Below are 21,355 nucleotides of genomic sequence, written 5' to 3'. Positions count from 1 at the left end.
AGAGAGAGAGAGACAGAGAGAGAGAGACAGAGAGAGAGAGACAGAGAGAGAGAGAGACAGAGACAGACAGGCTTTAGATTTAACCATAACAGTCATTCTTCTTGATATTGTTGGGAGCAGAGAAACTACCAGACTTGTAAAATAATTGGTTTTCTAGGAGTAAACTATTACTAGGATGTCAGTTGGCCCTAGCTTTGGTGAGAGAGGGGAGGACGTGAGCTATGTTGAGGTGGGGATCATGAGCATTATATCTTCCTTGGTGTGCGTCTCCGTTGTAAAGTGGGCAGGGCAGGTTTTGAGAGGGTAACTGAAGGAGGGAGGACTCAGCAGTTCAGAGTCAAGCAGTTTTTCAGACAGATGGCATTTAGGAGAGAAATCAGTGCCTTGGAGGTGAATCTCCTTCAAGTTATGTGTGGGGCAGTTTTGACAAAGCTTGGTAGCTGTGGAGCCAGTCGTGGGGCTGAGGGTTTACTGTGGGATCCTTTTCTGCCTTTTGAGTATAATCATTTATGTAACAAAGTAACACAAGGCACATTTGCCTGTAGAAGGTGCTCTGCCTGTGCCTTCCAGTTGGAAGGTCGTTGTCTTTGGCAGTATTAACACCGTCTTAATTCCAGTACCTTAACAATGGTTTTGTTGAATTTGTCCAATAACAATTATTATGTTAAGTTGAGACAGAAGAAATTACCAAAATCTGACCAATTTTGATCTATAAAGTTGGAAGTTTTATACAGTTCAATTTAATCTTGGACTGTATGTATTGGTTTATTCTCTGCCAGTTTCTTTTCATTAATGTGAATAGTAATTTGCTGGCCCAGAGATACTTTCTCAGGCTTTTCTGTTCTTTGGGACTGTTGTTTCTAGGCAAGATTTGTCAGGAAGAATTTAAATGTGCTGACAGTACTCTGCTGGGTGCTGCCTAGACTGAGTTAAGTCGGCAGCCACTTCTTGGCTTTATTGTTTCAGCCTTGGAGGTCAATGTTGCACTTGGTCTCTGTTTCTAAGGGTTTATTTAGCAAAGTGCTGTGTGAACAAATGAACATGTTTGGGGTAGACAGGTGGAGCTGTCATCTTTATAACACCCAGGAGCTTCACTTAAAGAGACATTAATCTTCCAGAGAGTCCTGAGTGCAAGACTGTGCACTTTGGATACAAAGCCAGGGAATGATGGACAGGAGACAGGTGCTGCTCTTCTCTCTTCAGTGAGATAATAAGAACCTAAAGAGGTGAAGAAAGACACCCAGCATGTTTTGGGGCTCCTGAAGGTGCCAGAGACGATTCAAAAGTCTGTGAAGTCATACTTTTTAATAACAATACAGACAATATATGCTTTTATTTTCTCCTGAGTGTACTGTGGGTTTTCCAGAAGCCATTCAATACAGCAGAAAATTAAGCCAGACTATTTGTACTTTGTAAATGAGCATTGAATTTACAAAAGTACAAACTGATGTAACTACTACTAATTTGTTTTGAAAATAAAATTCCTTTAGGACTTACATGGACTGTGGATATAGCCCAGTGGTAGTGTTTGCCTCATTGGTACAAGGCCCTGGTTCAGTTCCTAGCACCACTTTATTTACTTATTTATCATTTTAATTTTGGGAGACAGTTTAGCTGTGTAGCTCAGGCTGGCCTGTAACTCAAACAGGCCCATCTGCCTCTGCCTCCTGAGTTCTGGAATTAAAGGTGTGCTCCATGGTACCCAGCAAGCGCCATGATGGTGTTAAGTGTATGGGTGGGTAGCTGTTAAAGGATCTGGAGTAGTCCCAAAGGCTGCATGTGTTTGTTTTGTTTTTCATGTTAGTTATTTAATATCTATGTTTTGATATTAAATATAGGTTTGGTTTGCTTGTCATTTTGTGGCAATGCTGGACGATGGTGGAGCATGAAGAAAGAAGGGCCTACCTGAACAGAGTTAGGCCACTGACTTCTTGTACTCTTATCTCTGCTATGAAAAGCACAAGGACCAAGTAGCCATAGACAACCTTTCTTCCTCTATTACCTCTGATGATAAGAAAACAAATTTTCTTTAAAAAAACAAAAACAAAAACAAAAAACCCAAAACAAAACTGAGAATGAAATTCAGGGACTTGCATTTGTTGGGCAAGCACTCTGCCACTGGGCCAAATCCCGACCTCTAAAATAACCTTTAAAGTTAAAATAATTTAGCCGGGCGGTGGTGGCACACACCTTTAATCCCAGCACTCGGGAGGCAGAGGCAGGCTCTGTGAGTTCGAGACCAGCCTGGTCTACAGAGCTAGTTCCAGGACAGGCTCCAAAACCACAGAGAAACCCTGTCTCGAAAAACAAACAACAACAACAACAACAAAAAAGTTAAAATATCTTCTTTATTTTGTGTGCATATGTGTGCATGTGTGTGTGTTCAGCTATGGTGTGGTGTGAATGTGAAGTCAGAGGACACCGTATGGGAGTTGATTCTTCTTTCTCCCATAGGTATCTTAGAGCTAGAACTAGGGTCCTCTGGTCTGGCAGCAGACACCTTTATCCACTGTGCATCGCACTGACCCTGTCTCAGGTGTTTTGTCAGAGTGATGGAGAACTACCCAGTACAAAAGCCAGGTGTCTAGATGTGTATTTCCAACTCTATCCTTCACGGTGGGGTGGAGGGGCGTGGGGGTAGGGGAGAACGACCATGATTTTATTTTTCCTAATCAATAAGAAAGTTTGGTAGACATTTGTTATGATTTTTAATACACTCTGTACAGCTCATTTAATTAATGCAGCTTATCTTTATTGTGAATGCCAAATCACACAAAAATGGAAAGAGCTCTCCTAGGTAATTTGTGAAATTTTTTTGTTTTTTAAAAAATTTTTAGTAAAGAATTGATTTTTGCCTTCTCCACGTGTGAGTATACACATGTACATGTGTGTGCACACACAACACACATACAGAAGTGCAAATGTAATCAGTAAGAAAGTGAAACGAAACAGTGCTGTACAGATTTCTGCTCTGTTTCATTTTAAATTCCACGGTGTTACAGCTCACTGGATTGAATTTTAAGAGTGATATAGAGCATGCTGTTATAGTACACAGAGCAAAAAGTGCTTTGTGAAAGAAAATTCTCCCATTGGTTACAGTTGCCATCTTTCATTGGTTTTTCTCTGCTTGCAATATATACCAGTGACTGTGCTCAGCTTTGCACAAATGCCCAAGGCTGGTAAAGGCTGCTGACAAAGGGAGTGTCACTAAGAATGTTGACTGTACTTACTGAGTCACCTACAAAGATAGCATAGTGATGTTAGTATCAGTGGCCGCTGTGTGCAAAGTGCATGCATGCTTCCTACTAAGTGCTCTGTACCCTCCTTGTTCCTTGCATGCTCCCTACTAAGTGCTCTGCACCCTCCTTATTCCTTGCATGCTTCCTACTAAATGCTCTTGCTCTCCTTATTCCTTGTCACAGTTTGCTCCAAAATTGGTGTTCTTTCCCCTTGGCTGAATACAGTGAAGTGCCTTTAGTCCAGTGGTTCTCAGCCTTCCTAATGCTCCTAAGTAAATATCTGTTTTCCAATGGTCTTAGGTAACCCCTGTGAATTCCCCCACCCCCATTCCCACCTCTATTTCCCAGCTGAGGACTGCTACTTTTCTCAGTGGAGGGAACCAGGTTCTACAGTTCAGACTCAAATTACTATACGTGCTTGTTTCCTCCTGAACCTTCGTTGCTGAATTTAACATCTGTGGACCTTGTTTGCCAAAGACCTGAAGTTGTCATTTGATGTGTAGTACCTTAGTTGAAACAGTCTTGGGCCTATTCTACAAGGCAGGTATATATGCATCATTAAACTTTTGTGTGGTTTCCCCCTTCTGCCCTTATTAGTGGTTTCAGCATATGATCAGCTACTAAGAGAAATAATTTATAGTTTTTTTTCCAGAATGGTTATTTTTCCATTTTTGGTGAGAGAACAGTGTGGAGTGGTTTGTTCATGCTTATGCTGAGAGCATTTGGGACTTACAACTCTTGGCCCTATATGGATTTATGGGTTTTCTGATTCCTTATTTATTGATTTAGAGACAGAGTCTCACTGTGTAGCTCTGGTTGGCCTCAAACTCCTCATGGAGACCAGGCTGGCCTTGAATTCACAGGTATCTATCTTCTTGCCTCTTGCTTCCTGAGTGCATTTACCAAGAGTTTTTCCAGTAAGATCCTGTATTATATAGACAAGAGACCCATAATCTTATGACCACTCACTTGCAAAAGGAGTCAGTTTATTTATTTACAGTTAATGTATATAGATAAGGTATCTATAATGGTTTGAATGAAATTGACCTAATAGATTCTATCTTTGAAAGTTTGGTTCCCACTCGGTGGATTGTTTAGGAAGACTTAGGAGGCATGGCCTTGTTGGAGGAGGTGTGTCATTGGAGAGGGGCTTTGAGGAACCTCAAAGTCCACACCAGGCCCGTCTTACTCACTCTTTCTCCCCTGCTGCAACTGGGGACCAGATGTGATCTGTCAGCTCCTGCTCCAGAGCTATGCCTGCCTGCTGCCGTGCTTCCTGCCATATGGTCAGAGGCTCACCCTCCGAAACATAAACAAGCCCCTGATAAAATGCTTTCTTTTATAAGTTGCCTTGGTCATGGTGTTAGAATAGTAATTGAGACACTGTTCAGTTTCCTTTACCTTATGCCTGCTTTCTCTGCCTCTGTTGCTTAACTTGGTGTTTCCCTTCTTTGAAAAATGAACCAAAACAATAGAAAATTATTTTAATAAACAGATTAAACTAAAACCTTTGACAGGTATCATTTAACTTATTTCATTTTTGAAATTTTATGTGTATGGGTGTTTTGCTTATATGTATGTCTATTTACTATGTGGGTGCCTGGTGCCCAAGGAGGCCAGAAGAGGTTGTTGAATCCTCTGGGACTAGACTTACAGGCAGTTGTGAGCTGCCATGCGGGTGCTGGGAACCAAACCTACATCCTTTGCAAGAGCCACCAGGACTCTTAACTACCAACCTATTTCCCCAGCCCCTAACTTAGTCATTCTATTTCGAAACTTAACACTTCCTGTTTTTATTATGGCAGTCTTTATTATTGGTCTTTTCTCTTTTCTCTTCTCTACCTTCTTTTGCTTTTGTCATTTTTTTATTTTCATAATTTATAATCATATAGATTACTGTGAAAATTGAGTCGTACTGGTAGTAATCTATAACTCATGGAATGTTGTCACGTGTTTGATGTGGCCTATAGAAACTTAGCTCATTTCACCTGTTAATGGCGAGAATAAACAGGCTTTGGTGCTGTGTTTCTCTATAGCTGCTGCTGTGACCTTGGCTAAGATACTTGGTTTCTGTGTACCTTACTTTCTCCATTTGTAAACTGTGATATTAGTAAGTAATTTCTGTAAGTGTTGTTTGACTCATTTAACGGCCCAATGTCTACTAACTGCTGTTAGCTTTTGTTATCATGGCAAGCTGGCATTTTCAGACATGTATTGGGAATCCTCAGTGAGTGCTAGTTATTCAGTATTTCTTCATTTGCTTTTAGAGAGTGTATCAGGTGGGTTTCGCTGAGGTGGATGTTTGCACCACCCCTCGCCTGCTGCCCCCCTCCCCCTCAAGTTTTGTTCTGCAGTATGGCTGTGTAGTCCAGGCTGACCTCACACTTGGGATTCCTTGTCTCAGCTTCCAGAATATTGGGATTGCAGGTGTGAGCGTCCATGACCAGCCTTCACTGTCAGCCCTTAATAGCAGTTGGCACTCAGCAACTGTGTGAGCCTGGACATTTACCATCTCCACATACATCATACACAGTCTAACCATGTATAAAACAAAGTATGGAGCTGAGCGTTCTTCCTTCTTTCCCCCTTCTCTCCCCTCTCCTCCCCTCCCCTCCCTCCCTCTCTCCTTCCTTGACATTTATTTATTGTTTGTTTGTTGGGTGTGCGTGTGCTGTGGCATGTATGTAGAGATCAGAGAATAATTTTTGGTGTCTTGTCTTTCCTTCTAATATTTCCGTCCCAGTGGTAGAACTGAGGTTGTCAAGCTTGGTGGCTAGCAGCTTTACCCACTGAGTCACCTCCTTCCTGGTCTGGATGTGTATTCACTTACATGCTCTCTTAATTTAAATGGTAATGATCTCCCTCCCTCTCTCTCTCTCCCTCCGACTCTTTGCATGTGTACGCACCTGTGTACGCACCTGTGAGGAGCACAGGTTGACATCAGGTATCTTCCTCTATAGTTTACCACCTTATTTTTAGAGACAGCGTCTTTCACTGAACCCGGATCAACTAAGCTTTGTTAGCTGGCCAGAGAAGCCTCTTGTCCCCACCTCCCTAACACTGAGACTACAGAAATGTACTACTAAGCCTGGCTTTTATGGAAGTGCTAGGCATCAGAACTCAGGTCCATGTGTTGCCTAGCAAGTAGTTTTACTAACTGCTTGCTTGGTAATTATTTCTGGTGTGTGTATGTGTGTGCGTTTCTTTTAAAAATTATTTTGTAGTAGTAGAGATTACGGCCTTATGTATGAGAGACAAGCACTCTGCTACTGAGCTATAATCATACTCTCCAGCATTTATTTTCTTATGAAATACTACAGATGGTGGTTACTTCGTCTGTGATGTACATATTTAGTAGTTTATATAGCCTTCATGAATGATATTCCTGGGAACAGCGCATTAGTCACCTCTAGTCCCTGTAAATAACTATTTTAAATGAAGATGTATTAGATATGTGTGTCTTTTTTTTTTTTTCGAGACAGGGTTTCTCTGTGGTTTTGGAGCCTGTCCTGGAACTAGCTCTTTGTAGACCAGGCTGGTCTCGAACTCACAGAGATCTGCCTGCCTCTGCCTCCCGAGTGCTGGGATTAAAGGCGTGCGCCACCACCGCCTGGCAGATATGTGTGTGTTAAAAAATAAGACTAATACTTTTGGTATAGATGATTCATCTTGTTCCTAATTTCAATGTATCTGTGGACACTGGTCAGATATCATAATGTAACTTCTTATTCAATAATGGCTGCTTTCACTATGATCTTCCACATGGCTTATCAGAGTGTGATGGGCTGCTTTATGGCTCTCAGTTGTAAGTAGGTTGGGAAGCACTTGGAACTGTAAGGAAAGTTGACAGTGCCATGACTGCCAGCCACTGTAATGATCTGTGTTTTCATTAAGGTAAACAGTGCAGTAACGGAATGCATAAGCTACAAAAATGGCTCTCCAGTAAGACTGATGTGTAATAGGGCATAGGACACTTCTGAACTGATAACCATCTAGTGATGAATGTAAGCTTCACTTGGCTAAATAGTTGAATCTGATTTGAAGTCTTAGTATTTGAACCAACTCCAGCAGGGAAACCCTTTGTTAGGGTATAATAATGTACATTTGTGTGGAAGGAGTGATTTTTGTGTAGCCCGTAAAATATGCCTTGAATGTTAGAATTTTGAGTAAATCATGCATCCTTGATGAAATGTACATTTCTCCACTGCAGAGAGATCAAACCTAGCCAGCATAGTTTCCATGGTTATTAGGACTGTGAACGACATGTTTCATTAAGAATGCTTAGAAACCTTGCAGGTCTGTGCTCCTGTTCCTTGTAACGTGCTCACTTGCTCATTCACACTGAATGTCTTCTTGGCCTGTCTCCTTCATGCTTTCCTTAACTCCCGTTACTAACTGGGCATATCACCTATGTGGGTCTACATGACCTTAGGCTGTGCTGGTGAAAACAAAGATTTGAACAGTCAGACCCACCACCCTAAAACTCATGTGGAACTAACCAATGACAGGTGTTCCAGCACAGAATGAAACAAGGACACACTTATTACCCTTCTGAAACACATGGACTGTGGATGTCTTTGAAGCACCAGTGTAGGTGCAAAGGGAGTGCTAATGCTGGAAGACAGAGATTTTCTTCGAGAGACCTTAACAGCATAGGGGGATCTTTTAAATATCAAGAAATAGCAAGCTGGCTGGAGGTTATGGTCACCCTTGCCTTTTGTCAGGAAATAGATGACTTGGTGCCTGCCTGTGTTGACGGCTACTAAAAATGTTAACTCTCACAGATGCGCCTCCACCCCAGCACATGCTGTGGATTTTAAACTGTTGGAGTCATTGGCATGACTTTTAGCAGAAGTGGAGTAGTGTGTGTGGGTACCTTTCTAGCTGTGTGCTCGTAGGGATGTCACATTTCTGTGACTATTTCCTATATGCAAAATAATACGTCTTGCAACATGGGGAGCAGACTTAAGGAGTTAATACTCTGAACTGCTGCAAATGGAGACTGCAGCGGAGCGAATGCTTAGTAAGTTTTTGCTATTATTATATACACATGAAATGACTGGGAAAGGATGACTCATTCAGGAATTTCAGAAACTGTTCCGAACCAGGAATTAGCTCTTCAGAATGTGAATCCCCCACCTGACCTGTCCTCGGTGACCCTTGTTCATTTTGGTTTCTCATTCAGTAGCAAATGCCTTTGACACTGGTATTACAGATCCTTGAGAAAGGCATGCTGTATATAAAAGATGAGCAGTTTCTGAAGCATCCTGTCCTTCCGACCCCTCTGGATATGTGGGTCCTCTATGCATAAGACATCTGGTTTCATCAGAAGTTTGAAGCATACATTTTTCCCTCAGTTGAGATTTTTAATTTATTTATATTATATGTGCATTGGTGTCTTGCCTGCATATATATATGTCTGTGTGAGGGTGCCAGATCTCCTGCAACTACAAACAGTTGTGAGCTGCCATGTAGGTTCTGGGAATTGAACCCAGGTCCTTTGGAAGACTAGCCAATACTCCTAACTACTGAGTCATGTCTCCAGCCCTGAAGCACACTTTTTTATTTGTTTTCCATATCCTAGTGAGCCTGGTGCAGATAGAAGATAGAAGAATTTTTTAAATGTTTGAGAGTGCCACTTAGAACAGTCTCTTCTAGCCAGGCCGTGGTAGTGCATGCCTTTAACCCAAAACTTAGAAGGCAGAGGCAGGCAGAGTTCTAGGCCAGTCTGGTCTACAGAATAAGTTTCAGTACAGCCAGGGCTACACAGAGAAATCCTGTGTTGAATCCCCCCACCCCAAGAAAAAAAGTCTCCCCTGAGCTTGTTGCACTGTTGCCATTGTCAAGGGGCATTGTCATCTGCGTGCAGTGCTTGATAACTTAAGTGCTTTAACTGTGTGGTGGGGCAAGAAGCAGCCTAGAAGCTATCGCGTGGTTGGCTTCTGCATGCTGTGACAGCTGGGTTGTTTCACATCCCTTGTTTGCACTGCTGTCCTTTCTCTATCAAGTAGAGTAATCTCAGTGGATCATAATGATTAAACTCTACATTATTTTATTTGAATGTTGCTTGAAAAACTAGACACACCAAAAAAAGGGAGGGAAAATTGATTGTACCAACAAGTTAGAAATACTTGCTTCTTTATTTTTATGATGCCGAGGATTTATGTGTACCAGCATGCTGCTGCTAAACCACCCCCTCAGAAAACACATTTAATGTTTTCTGTACTTGAGTACTGCTTGAACTAGTTTGTGTTGGATTGTCTTTTGTAAAATTCTTGAGCTGTCATTGAGAATTTTTCATTTTTAGACTCATTTTGTTTATTAACAGTAATTTAGGAGCTAAAGTTTATTGAACATTATATGTGTTCTAAACGACTTCCCGGTGCCCCTTTCCTCGCTGCCGTATTTATAGATAGCACTACAGGGTAGGTGCAGTTCAGCTGCCCTCATTCAAACATCAGAGCCTCAGCCAGGCAGTGCCGGCATGGGGTCCCGGCAGTCTTAACTGTCGCACTGCCTTACCCACAGTAGCTCAGCAGCTACATGTGAAGCCCGTGGGACTCCAGCTCTTCTTGTTTCAGATTGGGTGGGCATGAGCCGCACAACCACCTCAGCCACCTGGAAGAATGCAGAATGAATTCAACCCCCCCCCCACCAGTCTAATTTATCTGAAATCTTAAATATTTCTGTGATGTTTTTTTCAGAATTACAGTTGGTAGATTTTTGAGATGTGCATTTAGTTTTCCATTTTAGCTTTCTGCTGACTGTGTTTAATCAAATGGGCTCAAATTTCCCACACTTCATTTGGCTCATAAACAGTAATATGTTACCTGAAAGGGAAAGTTGTTTCCAGGGTAACAGAAGAGGGAATGTTTGAACTACCCAGTGACATGTTTACCTAAGTCCTAGGGTCTGACATTGAACACAGAAATGCTGAATTTATGAAAACCTGGGGCTTAGAAATGCATCATCAGCATGTGTAGCTCCAGACTCCAGCCTGTCTGTCCCAAGGAAGCCAGTAGCAGGAAAGGGACTTGGGTGTTATATCTGAGCCAAAGCTAAGGTCACATCTTAACCGTTGACTATATTAAAACACCCTTCTATTCTGAAAGTGCTTTCCAGGCACTTTTCTGCCTTTTTAAGAATCTCTGTGTTATTGCTCTCCACATTTTGGTTTTAGAGTTGTACAATTACATCCTGTTTATATGCATACTGAAATATATATATTTAATTTCTCTATTTCAGGTTTGAATAATAATGCCTTTATGTGTACTGGGATTTTAAGTGGATATTATTTCTCCTACTTGATTATTTCAAATTGTAATTCTGGATTTGCTCAACTAATATATGGCTTTACATTCGTATTTAATGTATGTTAAGTAATAGCCATCCTAAATGGAGCACAAGGTGGCTCCATAATTAGGGCCTGTATTACATGCTGTCACTAGGTTTTATTACTCAGATTATGACTTTAATTATAAATGTAAGCTTTGATATTTTTGGGATTAGAGGTCATTCGACTTAGTGCTGTGTCACTTTTAAGAGCTTAAGGTCTAATATTTAAAAGCCCCAGCTGATGAGCACCTATGCTCATCATAATATTGGGTTGATGCTTTATTTTCTCTTTTGGTATTCTAAATCATATTTTAAAAGTTTATGGTGTATATGAGGAGTCTGGACTATATGTTGTAAATTAGCAGCTCAATTGTTCATCTGGCCGTCTGTCTGTCTGTCTGTCTGTCTGTCTGTCTGTCTGTCTTTCTGTACACACTCCCCCTCCCCATTGTTTCTAACCTCATATTGTAAAAACAGTTCATCTCATTCTGGAATAATTCACAATAATGTTAATCCTCCAAACAAATGGAAGTACTTAGACCAGTTTTATCCCTGTAGAAGTAATCTCCCGAGAAAAGGTCTTCAATCAGTGGAATTTGAAAACAGTGTCGCTTTTTATTGGGAAGTTATTTTGTGTGGGTCGTGTCATATAACCAAATACGTGCTTCCTGCAGACCTTTTATTCTGGTCTTTCATATTTCTTCACCTTACAGGTGTGGCAATATGTAAAGTAATCTTTGAAGTTTTTGTTGCTTATACTTTTGGGTGAAAGAATGGGCTTCCGCCACACACATCCAGGAAATTTGTTGTGCTGATTCCCTTTAATTGTACGCTCAGATCTGTTGCTGTCGTAAAGACAGCTATGGAAGAGAAGGCAGAGTATGATCGTGTATGTGTCCAGATAGCATTTGGTGTTTGATATTACTAGAATACAATATTAACAAAAATTTCACATTTCTAGAAATACTTGAGAATTTATTTTAAAAGTGCTTTTAAAATAATTTTGAAGCTATATTAAAATGTAAGGAATTCCCTGTAGAAATAATCATAAGAGATAAAAGTAGAAAATTTGCTCTCTTTTGTGTCTCATAGATACTTTTTGTCAAAGAATTTTTTTTCCTAAAAGCACGTCTACCTTTATGGATAGCCTTTCATTTAATCCTCACTCAACCTTGTAAAATATATTTTCTGTTTTACGATGGGAAAACTAAGTATCACTTAGTAAACAGTAGAGGTGTGAAGTCTAGGACAGAATCCCAAGGTGATCCCATGCTCTCCATTTCTTGCCCTTCTGTCCACTGCAGTTCTACTCAGGCCCATTTGCTTGGCTTCCCCCCTGGTTCCTCTGCATACTCCTCTCCCTTGGTTCCTCTGCATACGCCTTCCCCCTGGTTCTTCTGCATACTCCTTCCCCCTGGTTCCTCAGCATACTCCTACCCTCTGGTTCCTCAGCATACTCCTACCCTCTGGTTCCTCAGCATACTCCTACCCTCTGGTTCCTCTCATACTCCTACCCTCTGGTTCCTCTGCATATTCCTTCTTGCTAAAGGGTCCTTGCATTTGCTGCTTCTTTGAGTAGGATGCTTTCTTGTAGACATCTTCTTTGCTGGTCTCCTGTACCTCCTTTGAGTATTCTTTCTCAAATCAATCTCAATCAATCTATTCCCTCCCTCTGTCCGTCCCTCCGTCCCTCCCTTTCGTTGTTTTTGAGACAGGGTTTCTCTGTGTAACAGTCTTGGCTGTCTTGGATTTTGCTTCATAGACCAGGCTGGCCTCAAAACTCACAGAGATCTGCCTGCCCATGGTATGCACCATCATATCTGGCTTCAAATTCCTCTTTTCAGGTGAATTCTATGCTCAGAACTCTACCTCCCAGCTCCAGCATATGTAGTCTGCTTTGCCTCATGCACTATTACCCCCAAGCATGCACCATATAATATAATAATGTGTTTATTATTTTTAGTCATCTCCCTCCCTACCTCCCCTAGAATGTACTGGTTAGGAGTACTACATCTCTAGCCCTTGCTGGCCTTGAATTTGAAGAGATCTGCCTGACTCTGCCTCCTGGGTAGTGGGATTTAAGGGCATGTGCCATCATGCTGGGCTTAGGTTAGGGCTTCTGTGTCAGTGAATTCCTTTGATAAGTGTACAGTGGCTGTTTAGTGATTGGGTGAATGAATGAGTACATAGGTTTTCTGCAGCCAAGCCCCGCCTTTTCCGTGGATGCTGGAGATGGGATTTGAGTCTTCACACTTGCAAAACAAGCCATTTCCTTAGCCCACTGTTTAGTCTTTTTTATTTTTAATTTTAAAAATTATTATTTTTTATTTTTGGTGTATGTTGTTTTACATTCATGTATAAATGTGTACCATGTGCATGCTTGCTACGTGATCAAGCCTGAAGGTGTCAGGTCTCACAGAACTGGAGTTACATACAATGAGCCAGCATGTAGATGCTAGGAATCAAACCTGGGTCCTTTGCAAGAGTATCAAGTGCTCATAACTGCTGCGCCATCTCTCTAGCCCCGCCCCCAGTATTTATTCTTTTTTAAAAAATATTTATTTATCTATTATATATACAATATTCTGTGTGTGTGCCTGCAGGCCAGAAGAGGGCATCAGACCCCCTTACAGATGATTGTGAGCAACCATGCGGTTGCTGGGAATTGAACTCAGGACCTTTGGAAGAGCAGGCAATGCTCTTAACCTCTGAGCCATCTCTCCAGCCCCCCAGTATTTATTCTTAAAAGTCATCTAGTTTTTAATCATTTGAATGCAATTTTAGAAAATGAGGCAGTATTTTACTTGATGTTAATAGGAAGACACAGTTTTATGTAAGCTGGCCTTCTCTACTTTTTACATTCATAAATTTGTATCATTAAAAATTAACATAGTTTTAAAATTTGTGCTACAGGACTACACATTAAAATAGTTTTTTCTCTTAAATATGTTACTTATATTTTTTTCTATTCTTTAGTATAATTTTCTTTCTAGAGAAAAAAATGTAAGTTACAATTGATTTACATGGGGGAAATAAAGTTCAGTATGTGTACTTGAATGTGGCTAGCCAACTTGCACCAGGGACCCCCTCCCTGTCTCTGCCTCCGGTGTGCGGGGATTCCCAACACTGCCCTTCCTGCCAAGCTTTTTCCATGGGTTCTGGGGATCCCAACTCCAGTTTTCATGGTTGCACAGCAAGTACTTTATCCGCTGAGCCATCCCTCCAGCTCAGCAAGCTCCAGGAATTCACATATGCAAAATGCTGCTGGTGTCTCCATCCTTGGAAATAAGGCCTCAGGAAGTGAATTAATAATGGAGACACTAACCTTGTAAGGGGCTTTGGTGGCTTCTGTCCTGTGGTGAGTTGGTAACAGGAAAGTAATTTATACCTATAATTAGAGGTTGAAGAACTTAACAGTATTTCATTTCTTGTGCCGTCAAGCTTCAGTAATTACCTTGACATTAAAAGGTGAAGTTTACAAAGTGTTGGGAACAAAAATATTTGTCAGTAGTGTGTGTGTGTGTCCACAGACTTATGTCCGCATCTATTTTTTTTCTGTTTATTCTGTTAATTTTGCTGCCTAGGTCATTCTAATGTGTGGTTACAGTAGTGACCTTTGAATTTTGTTTATAAATTAGACCATGTGTATTGGCTTTGCGGAAGAAAACTGAAGAGCCCCAGGAAAGAATAATAAACTCATGTTCATTATCTAAACTGGAGTAATAAATAATATGATTTGAGAACTAAGCTAGGTCATCTCTGTTATTCATTTGTTTAAGACTAGTTGTAGGCTTTTCAGTTTTACAACATACTCGTATTTGAAGGTGGGCCAGTGTAACTCTTCTTAAAGAATTCACTAATCATGACAGTGAACAGATTCTAGTTCTAGTAATGATGGTGGTGGTTAGTGACTATTATTTGTCACAGCCACCACCACCACCCCTCTTGTGGGCCCTGGGATAAGACTGTTGGGGGGGGGGGAAGGCAGGAACTAAGCTCTTATTAGCGATGTTGATTGTGATGTTGGGCAAGGTTCTCGACTGTTCTAGACACCAGTTCCTTCAACTGCAGTAATGGTAGTGGCTGCTCACAGGACATTCTGGGAGTTAGAAGCTTAATACATGTGTTGTAATGGTAAGTGTTCTTTATTACAGTGCTGGCCCCTCTCTTGTGTCTGGACAGTTCCATATCGGCTCTTTTAGTTTCCTGTGGCTAATAGCCGTGTGCTGAGGGTTTTGGTAGTGTTGTTTTTGTGTAAGCCATTCTATGAGCTAAATTTTGAAGCTGTATAGAAAAGTGGGCACTAGTATCAACAAAGCATTTTGAAAGCTTCCCACTAGATTGGCAAGAGTTCTGAATGTAGCCAACGCTGCCTTCAGCTTTTATGACCAAGGCCAAGAAGAAATGCTTTCACTGGTGTAGATTTTTTTCAGGGCCCTTCCTTGGCTAAAGAGACTGAAAGTTTTCATCACTGCCCTTAAACAAACAAACAAAAGGGGTTTCAGAGGTGGAGGGAATAAAAGGATTTTAAAGTTCTTGCTTTAACAACAGTGATTTTCAGCCTTGGCTACACATGAAATCATCTGAAATGCTTTTTATGAAATGAAAATGCCTGACAGTAGAAATTGATAACGGCACCCACTACCATCTCCATCAACAGCCAATTTGAATACACAAATAAAAATTGGAGGTGAAGAATGCAGTGCTTTAGTTACCAGTCTGTTTTGAATTAGAGTCTTGCTTATTTTGTATATTGAATGATTTTTAATGTATCTTGAATGATCACGTTATGTTTGGCTCTAGTTCCTAAGGCTGAAGCCTGATTTTATTATTTGATGCATTATAATAGTTGTATCCTAGGCAGTGGTGGTACACGCCTTTAATCCCAGCATTTGCCAGGCAGATCTCAGTGAGTTCAAGGCCAGCCCAGTATAAAAAAGATAGTTGTCTTCTTTTGATGAAATATTGTTGATTGTTTGTGACTTACTAGGTCAAAATGCTTTTTATGAAATAAAAATGCCTAACAGTAGAAGTGATAATGGCACCCAAGTGAACATTGTCTTTATCTTGTTAATGGGTGGCAACTGATGGGGAGATGGATGCAGTAAGATGATGCTAGAAATATGGAGAAGCATCTACTGCTAAAAAGGAAAGAGGAAGGGCTGGAGAGATGTCTCAGAGGATAAGAGCATTCATTGCCTGCTCTTCCAAAGGTCCTGAGTTCAATTCCCAGCAACCATGTGGTGGCTCACAGCCATCTGTAATGAGGTCTGGTGCCCTCTTCTGGCCTGCAGACATACATGGAAGGAATGCTGTATATATAATAAATAAATAAATATTTTTTTTTTAAAAAAAAGGAAAGAGGAAGACTGTGGTTCAGCTTTGCTGCTCACTGCAGTGACTTCTTCAGTGAGAACCCTACCTTCTGGAGATGGTTTAACTTTAGTGGCCTTCCAGATTGATGGAACCTGACCTGGTGGAACCTCATATACTCTAATAACTAGGTCAGTTTATTCTCCCTGAGAGTCATTGTGCTAATGACCTTCATGCCATTATGCAACCACTTATCAATTTCTTGTTATTAATGGTTATGATTTCATGGAACTCTCTGTGGGGCAGGATAGCTTTTGTAGGCCAAAGGATTCCATTGGAAAATAGTGATAAATTTGTTGATTGTCTGCTTGGCAATTCTAAGATGACCTTAAGTTTTAATAATTTATATTTATTTCTAAAGGTTAATATTTTCCTTCAATCTTAAGTTACTTCAGAAGTGTTTAGATGTTGGGTGATTTTGGGAAGTAGGTGGCAACTGTTGGCTTACATATTGTGGTCAGAATGTACTGGCTGGACACTACCTTCTTTTTGTGATTAATGAGATTTCTCTCTTTTCAAGTGCAGGGGAGCAGTGTACCTAGTCCTCTCCTCTTCCTTTTAAATTTATTTATTTTTATATGCATTGGTGTTTTACCTGCTTGTATGTCTGTGAAGGTGTTGGATCCCCTGGAACTGGAATTGTATAGTTGTGAGCTGCCTTGTGGGTGTTGGGAATTGAATCTCGGTCCTCTGAAAGAGTAGCCAGTGCTCCTAACTGCTGAGTCATCTCTCCAGCCCCTCTCCTCCCATTTAAATAAGTGTTTCTTGAAAGAGTGTATTTGCTTTTGGAGTGATCCATAGATATTAAACTTCTACTTCATCGAAATCTCCTGGACTACCCAGCACTCCTCTGGTCCTTTTTCAGCCTATCTTTACACAATCCACTAGGACTAGGGAGATAAGGGAATGGAGATAGGGGCAGCACAGCTCTGGAGTGCAGTCCCAGGGTCAGGCTCCTTGCTTGGATCACCGGTGCCCCACCAACACCACCGAGAGGGAGAGGGATGAGGGGGGAGAGAGAATGGGAGACTGACAGACTTGTTCACGTTTCCCAGGCTGTTGGGAATGCTTGAGTTCATGCTATCCTGGCTCTTCAACTGATTTTATAGCTCATTCTTCAGTTGTGATGGGAAATTTTTTTTTTCAGGCTGTTACTATACAAATTGTTGAAGGGACGCCCCCGCATCTTGTGGTTTGTCCTGCCTGCTTATGTTCTTTAATGAAGGGAGGCCTTGTAAAAAGAATTTAATCTGTGATAAAGGATAAAGAATAGAAAGCGAAGCCTTTGCTCTGTCTGGGAAGCTCTGGAGGCAGCTAAGGAGGAACACAGTGTGCTGCTTGATGAATGGGGTTGTGCTGGGAGCGTACTTGAGATTCTCTCTATTTTCATCTGCCGCTGCCATTGCATGCACCCTGTTTTCTGGAATGTAATCTTTGGCTCTGTGCGTCTGAATGCTGCGTGGTGTGGAAGAGTCCAGGCTCTGGAGCCACACAGCCTGGGTTTGAATCATATCTCTATTGTTTATTAGCAGTAGGATTCTGGGCAAGATATTGAATTTCTCTGTCTTGATTTACTCATCTATTAAGTTGAAAACAGCACCCATTCATGTATATTGTTGTAGAGATTAAATGAGAGTTAGTGTGTCTAAGTGCCTAGACTAGAACACAGAATATACTCAGTACATCCAATAAATATAAGTTGCTATGTCTCATCTAGTAGGTGGATAGCCTGCTTCAGATTTGTCTGACGGATCAGTTCACATTAGTAAAGAATGGATTCCAACTGCTTACCATTAAAAAGCTTCTAAATGCCAACTGCCTGAATGCTTTGAATTGTTAAATATGTAAATCTATTGAGTGACCACAGACATTGTTTTTGCGTGAATGATGGTTTGCTCTTTAAAAAGCTGTCATTTACTGATGTATCAGACTTCCTATGTACTTGTAAGCCTTCTCCATGTGGACAGTCTGGTTTGGGGGCTTTGTTTAAGCTATCAAAATTTGGATTAATTAAAAATCCCCTGAAGATTTTAACCTTTAGCTGATGTTGCGGTAGTAAGCATTTTCTCTGTTCCATTTACCTCCGTGGTGTTGGGTAAACTGGCCAAGTGCCCTGGAGTCCTTCAGTAGCACAGAGGCCATGTGGGTGTGGCTAGAGACCCAAGCATTGTTTCCAGTTCCATAACTCATCATGAAATCTCAATAATCATCTTGCTCTCTCTTTTTAAAATAGAATGCCACCTGCTTATCTCTAAATGTATTCTCAGTATTAATGAATTATTCACTTGGATGCTGGCAGTAGAGCCTGCTCTGAATGTGTCAGTTACTTGTCTATTGTGACAAACACCATGACCAATGCAACTTAGGGAAGAAAATATTTACAGGGCTGAGTTCAGAGGGTGAGTCGGTAGCCATTATGGTAGATTGTGTGGAAGCAGGCAGGCAGGGTCAGTCTGCAAAGAGGAGGCAGAGAGCTGATGGGGGAACAATTTTGGCTTTTGAAACCTCAAGGCTACCCCTTGTGACACACCTCCTCCAACAGGCTACACCTCCTAATTCTTTCCAAATAGTTTCACCAAACACGGACCAAGCATTCAAATAGATGAGTCTCTGTGGGCTATTTCTTCAAACCACTACACTGATCCTAATTCTTATTGCCATCCACGGGAAGCTACAGCATAGGGTAGGGGTGGGTAAAGTAGAAAGAAGTGGGAGAAGTAGCTAGCCAGCTGTAGATCATATTCCTTCCTAGTTGGAGAATTTTAACCCCAAATTTCTATTTCACTTTTAGAAATATCTTTGAGCTAAATGTGTGAGCTATTTGCGCTCTCTCTCTCTCTCTCTCTCTCGCTCTCTCTCTCTCTCTCTCTCTCTCTCTCTCTCTCTCTCTGGTTTGAAATCAAATTGATGGAGTTGGCAAACACTGCTAGTTGAATTATATCCTTAGAGCAATTTGTTATGGTATGGGATTCAAATTTATATTATTCAGGTTCTTGTTTTGTTTTGTTTGAGAAAGAATCACTACAAAGCCCTGTTCTAGAACTCATGTAGTCCAGGCTGGCCTTGAACTCACAGAGATCCACTTGCCTCTGCTTCCCAAGTGCTGGGATTAAAGTCTGTGATATTACTTTCGGCTATACTATGTAGTTTAAAAATATTTTTGTTTATTGTGATTTTTATAAAATGATTTTGAGAACATTCACCCCTCATTTTTTCCTCTAAGTTCTTCCATATCAACTCTACCTCGCTACCCTTCCCTCAGCTTCAGTTTGTGCTGTCTCAGTATTCCTGGATGTAGGACCACCCACTCGGTCACTGTTGTCCTACCAGGAGCCACATACTTAAGAAAACCAATTTCCCTCCCCTAGAAGTCATCAGCTGTCCATAGCTCCTCTGTTAGGGAAGAAGGCTTGTGAACGCTTTCTCCCCACTCCATGCTAGACTATTGCCCGGCTTGGTCTTGGGCAGGTCTTGTGCAGACATCTACAGCTGAGTTCATGAGTGCATGGTCCTTTTCTGTCCAGAAGACAGTTTTGCTCTGCTTTTCTCTGATGCCTTACTTTAGAATCTTATTTCTCTCCCCTCAGGGAGTCAGGCTTGGTAATAAGCATATTTAACTGCTTAACTAACTTGCCACCACCTCTGGCGCCCCCTTTTAGATAGAGTCTCATGTAGTCCATGCTGGCTTCAAGCTTGAGGATGCTCTTGAACTCTTGATCCCTCTATTGGCCTAAGTGCAGGGATTGCAGGCCAGTGTTAGCACTTGTGATTTCATGCAGTGTTGGGGATTGAAGCAAGGACTAGTGTAAGCTTGGCAAGTGCTCTACCAACTGAGCTATATCCCCTAGCCCCTAATTCTATGTTTGAAAAGAGAATAATTATCTATTCTGAAAACACTTAACTATTTTAAAATTTTATTTATTAATTTTACTAATAAACATAGCACACATGTAGAGCTCTGAAGACAACTTGTAGAGTAGGCATTCTCCTTCCATTTTGTGGGTTCCAGGGATTAAACTTAGATTGTCAGGTTTGTGGGAAACGCCTTTCCCTGACTAGCCATTTTGCTGGCCCTCTGAGGATATTTCAATAAAGATGTAAGAGGGTTTTTCTCACTGCTCAAGAAGAACATGGGTCAAAAGATAAAGACTTCAGTGAAACTTTTTCTTATGTTACCACTTCTGATGTGCTCTTTTTGTGTGTCTGCTTGGGTGTGTGCTTGTGGAGACCATAGGTCAGCTTTGGGTATGTTCCTCAGAAGCCGTTCACTTTAGTTTTCGAGACAGAGTCTCTCCCGGGGACCTGGGCCTTACTTACCAGCTAGGTAGGCTAGCTGGCTAGCAAGGCCCAGGAACACTGCCGCTCTCTGCCGCCTCAGTGAGCTGTTACAGATGTGCATTCCCATGCCTACCAGCTTTCCTGCGACTGTGGGGGTTAAACCTGGGTCCTTATGCTTGTGTGCAAGCACTTTACCAACTGCCATGTCTCTGCGTTGGCATACTTTTGGCATTATTTCATTTTGTTGTTTTTCTGTGTTTATTTCACAAAGCAACTTCATGGAGCCCAAACCTAAATAAAACAAAAACAGAAGAAACTAAAAGCAAAACCCACATGTAGCCATTGCTTTAAACACCAAAGATGTCAACATGAAAAGAATAGACTGGCATTTCTGCTCTGAAGTCTTTTGGTAAATGAATTTAAATGAACCAAAAGCTGGTGGTTTCACTTTATAAGGGAAAGTTTGGCCTTTCTCAATAATTTTAGATATTAAGGATATTGGCATTGGGGTGTTTTGGGCTAAACTTTATATTAACCTGCAGGTGGCTCTTGGGATCTAGTCAGTTGCAGAATAGCAAATGCAGTCATTTGTGTGGGTCTCTGGTGGGGTGTTTACGGTGTCTCCTGCCTGTGTGTATGCTAGCAAGAACACTGTTGTCTTGTTCTTTTGAGTTCGCTTTTGACGTAACTTTCTCAGAGAATTCCTGTTGCCTGGAATTGATGACAGACTTACACCATTTCCTCTTTTTTTCTCAGACGTTCCAACCTCAGAGCAGCCTGAACTGTTCCTAAAGAAACTTCAGCAGTGCTGTGTCATTTTTGACTTCATGGACACGCTATCTGATCTAAAAATGAAAGAATACAAGCGCTCCACTCTTAATGAACTGGTGGACTACATTACAATAAGCAGAGGCTGTCTGACAGAGCAGACTTACCCTGAAGTAGTTAGAATGGTGAGTTGCTTTTTTCGCCGCTGACACTCTTAAGCATCTTCCATAGCCACTTATGGGTGTATTGATTGCAGTGAGGTCGCTGAGGTCTCTTCCACAAACAAAGGCCAACCTCCTGAGAGCTAAATGCAAGCACAGCACTAGGATTTGAAGAGCATGATTTCATGGTGATGAAATCCA

General features: G+C 41.3%; 1 protein-coding gene across 3 annotated transcripts in view; it reads left to right on the top strand.

Moving 5' to 3' along the window:
• Ppp2r5e (protein phosphatase 2 regulatory subunit B'epsilon) overlaps nt 1-21,355 on the top strand; it is a 143,179-nt gene that overhangs the window by 52,046 nt on the left and 69,778 nt on the right. For all 3 annotated transcript variants that reach the window (XM_005343216.3, XM_005343215.3, XM_013346141.2), the window contains one exon: nt 20,982-21,178. In XM_005343216.3, the coding sequence (XP_005343273.1) occupies nt 20,982-21,178 (197 nt within the window). The remainder of the gene's footprint in view (nt 1-20,981; nt 21,179-21,355) is intronic.

Source organism: Microtus ochrogaster, chromosome 1, assembly GCF_000317375.1.
Source record: "Microtus ochrogaster isolate Prairie Vole_2 chromosome 1, MicOch1.0, whole genome shotgun sequence".
In the NCBI taxonomy this organism is placed as follows: Eukaryota; Metazoa; Chordata; class Mammalia; order Rodentia; family Cricetidae; genus Microtus; species Microtus ochrogaster.
Note: the sequence above shows the minus strand (reverse complement) of the source record. Positions and strands in the feature narration are given on the sequence as shown.